This window comes from Phalaenopsis equestris, unplaced genomic scaffold (assembly GCF_001263595.1).
Source record: "Phalaenopsis equestris unplaced genomic scaffold, ASM126359v1 Scaffold212777, whole genome shotgun sequence".
In the NCBI taxonomy this organism is placed as follows: domain Eukaryota; kingdom Viridiplantae; phylum Streptophyta; class Magnoliopsida; order Asparagales; family Orchidaceae; genus Phalaenopsis; species Phalaenopsis equestris.
Window position 1 is genome coordinate 195,404 of NW_018231684.1, and position 3,776 is coordinate 199,179.

General features: G+C 34.8%; 1 protein-coding gene across 2 annotated transcripts in view; it reads right to left on the reverse strand.

The window, feature by feature from the left end:
• LOC110036934 overlaps positions 1-1,326 on the reverse strand; it is a 2,350-nt gene extending 1,024 nt beyond the window's left edge. For both annotated transcript variants that reach the window (XM_020741497.1, XM_020741496.1), the window contains exon 1: positions 655-1,326. In XM_020741497.1, the coding sequence (XP_020597156.1) occupies positions 655-1,176 (522 nt within the window). In that variant the 5' untranslated portion in view covers positions 1,177-1,326. The remainder of the gene's footprint in view (positions 1-654) is intronic.
• Between the last annotated feature and the right edge of the window lie 2,450 nt (positions 1,327-3,776).

Below are 3,776 nucleotides of genomic sequence, written 5' to 3' on the forward strand. Positions count from 1 at the left end.
TATATATATACAAAAGGAACGACGACAGGCTATTATACGAGTCTTCCCTCATCCCTAATATATCTAACAATTCAAGTAGCTTCTCCTTAAAGCTAACTGTGCTAGAGAGGATTCGAACCCTCAACTTAAGAGGTCTTATATTGTAGATGTCAACCAACAAGCGGGTGCATGACAATATATATATATAGATAGATAGACAAATGAAAATTTTTAATAAATTAAAATTCAAACATAGATATAAAATAAACAGATTTTTTAATTTAGGACATCTTGATTAAAAGATTAAACTTAAGAGTAATATGATTTTGATTTTAAAATCTATATTATTGACAATAATTTAATAATTTGGATACAATATATATATTAAGTATAGTTTTCAAAAAATGATTATTATTTTTAATTTAAATATTGTGATTAAATTTAAGCATGATTTATATGTAGTAATATGTTTTATCACTAAATCTAAAAGTTATATATTTTTTATTAAAGTCCAAAAATTATCACTTAGGGCTTAAGATCAAGTACATCTAAAATTTACATATAATATTAATTTTAAAAATATGATTAACAATGGAAAAATTTGTACACATATAACATATTACACAATTCTTATGTTTTAGATTTCTGACAGTAACTGTCCATTTACATGTTTACCTCGGCTTTCGAAGGCCTTCCCAGGCCGCGATCCGCTTCGGCGAGCTCATCCATCTCTTTATATAACGCGGCCGCAGAAGCGACATATCCCTCCATCTTCTTTGCCTTTGCCTGCATTTCTTTCCAAGTCATCACCCAGCGGAACGGGTCGCTGCCGGAATCACTGAAGTCCTTAAACAGACAGAAGAACTGGCGCAGAGCTGGGTCGGCGCAGCGGCGACAAAGATCAGATGTGGAGGCCGCGGCGGAGCGAACTCCATCCATGAGCTCTGCGCATGCGAGGGCGATTAGAAAGGCATCGTCATCTGAAACGAGCTTGCGAACGCCAGGAAGTGTAATGGTCTCGTTGCGGAGGCAGATGAGACTGTCGTCGGAGAGGGAGCGCCAGAGATGAAGAAGCTTCGACATAAGGCCGGCAATCTCGAAGGCGAGGATTGAGACATTTCCCTTGGGATGGAAGAGGTCGGCTAGGTTTATGGCTGCGGCGGATTTGAATTTTCTAAGCCATGATTCCGAAGCCATAGTTAGGTAATAATAACTAGGAGGAGAAAGAGTAAAAGAGAAAAACGGAGTAGCATCAATGGAGTAGAAGAGCAAGGGAATGCGAAGGGGAGTATGGCGTGGCGTTAGAAAGCTACGTGCGCAGCGGATTAGAAGAGATGCGTTAGGAGAGCGGAGGATTAATGTATTTTTTTTTTTGCAAGATTTACATACACACCACTTAATTCATTTGTATTTACATATACTTCAACTTTTATATTTATGCCATCTTACCTACACATACAATGATGTAATTTACATTTTAAACATGTGATATGAAAGATTTAGGTGGTATAAATTTAAAAAGTAGAATTTAGGTGTAATAGAGATGCACGGCTCTGATTATCCCAATTACGTTCAGTTTATTCTTACGTTACTTACTTTTATATATGTTGTATTCATGTACAAATTCCAGTAATTTACATATATTTATATATATATTACATACTTTCATTTTACATAAATATTACTTAGTTTTTTAATTTTAAATTAAAAAAAAATTATTGTTAACTATTTAAAAAAAAATATATATGCACGTTTTCATTCACAAATTTATGAAACAAAAAATGCTATAAAAATAAGTACCAATTTTTATAAGTTAGATATATTAATATGTAGGAATTGTATAATAAAATGATGTTGACGACTTGGAGCAAGTAATGTGTCAGAAAAATGGCCTCATGAAAGGAATGCATGACCATCAAAAGCAGGACTGTTGAATCTGAATTTATTAGGTGTGAGAGAGAGAGAGAGAGAGAGAGAGAGAGAGAGAGGAAAGTGCACCAGCAATGAACAATAATTTATAGCAATTGTATTAACTTATATTCATAAAATAATCACCTATTTATAATTATATGGAAGTATAATATGTGAAGTTATAGTTATGACATTTCTTTTGTTGGCAGTATCTAGGTTATTTTATGTATTTTTTGTATAAGGGCCCACAAAATTATTACTTTCTAGCTCATCTAGCTAGACTGGCGAGACCTTGATAAGTGTTGTTGATCAGCTCAACTAATGAGACCTTGTTATGCTTAGCAGGTCAACAAGGTTCGATATGCGTTAATGATGAAACTATCTCCTATTGGCAAGGGTTTGGCAAGGATGACCTGGTCGATTGAGTCTTATTGATCAATTAGTCGTCATTAGAGGAAGAGATCTTGAAGGTTGGATGAGACCTGCCTTATTGATCATTGATGTTGTTCAGGGAGAATGTAGGGTGTCTTCCATAGAATTACACAACCCAAGTGGTTATCTTCTCCCTTTGGGTTGGTTTCATTTGGGGAAATATTTTGGATCCCTTTATTCATTGCTTTTGGCCAATCTTCTTAAGTTCGAGCAAATCAGTTGCCTTAGTTTGCCTTGATCTTGACATGTCCAGTTAGAAAATTGGGCCTTCAGGTCTCTTATTTGTTTGCCCTCATTTGTTATGCCTTGTCTCATCTGTACCGTCAGATCTTCTTAAGATTTGTGTTGGCACTTTTCTTGTATACTTATTTAGTTCTTTAATTCTCTTACTTTTTTGAAGCCGTGCTACAATAAGAGCAAGAGAATTTAATGTAAATAGTAAATTTCATTTATGACAAATCAATGATTCAATAATAGAACTCCCTTGACATTTATGTCTTGTGTTTCTATAAATAGGTGTGAGAAGGATCCTCTTGTCTTCTCCCTTCTCCTTTTACTTGGGTTGACTAAACTCCAAACACTAGCATTGAGAATGAAGCTTCATCATGGTCTAAATCGTATGACAGGGTTACGTAACTTAAGGCCTTATGAAAGTTAAAAGCAAAGTCTCAGTTGAAGGGTGAGAATAAGAAGAAGGTGGTTGTAAAAAATTTGAAAACGGTTGATCTATAAGATTAGGTGGGGTGATTGGTTTTCTTAGTGGCTGTCAGTGGGAAGCTACTCGAGCAGAGGTTGGGGATGATCTGACGATTTGCCTAACAAATTTTTAGTCTTACCTCTTATCGAAACTTAAACCCTGCCTGTCAATTGGGTCACATAGGGAGCTACTAGAACTGCAGTGCTGCTCAAGGTGCAAGGAACCATCAATGCTCTGCCACCGATCAAGGCAGATGAGAAAGTTGAGGCGAGGTTTCATTTACAACGTTTAAGTGGGGTCAAATCTTTGGTATGAGAAGTTCTAGCCTTGCTTGTTCATTATTTTTTAAAATTCTTTTTCTTTAAAATGTCCTTTTGTTCAATCCACTCTATTATGGAGATTATAGTCTTTGATTCTTGATGCAGATTTTATGTATGCATTGTAAATATCTTTCAGTGCAACAAAACACACACGATAGTACAAGTAGTAAATATGCAGATCAGTCACAATAAAAATCACTTCCGTATAAATAGTTTTATATTTTAAAACCTTTAAGCTGTCATTCTAGTAATTACGTAAGTATATATATCGCTCAAGTAATAAAGAGCTCTAATTGTGTCCAAGTATCAATCTCACACGGAGGTAGAAATTCTTATGGTTATAACATGAAACACAATGTTCTAGCCATAAAAACTTAAGAAAGAAAAGCAAATCTAAAGTAAATTTATTGCACGCTAAATGAACTATAACAAATTTT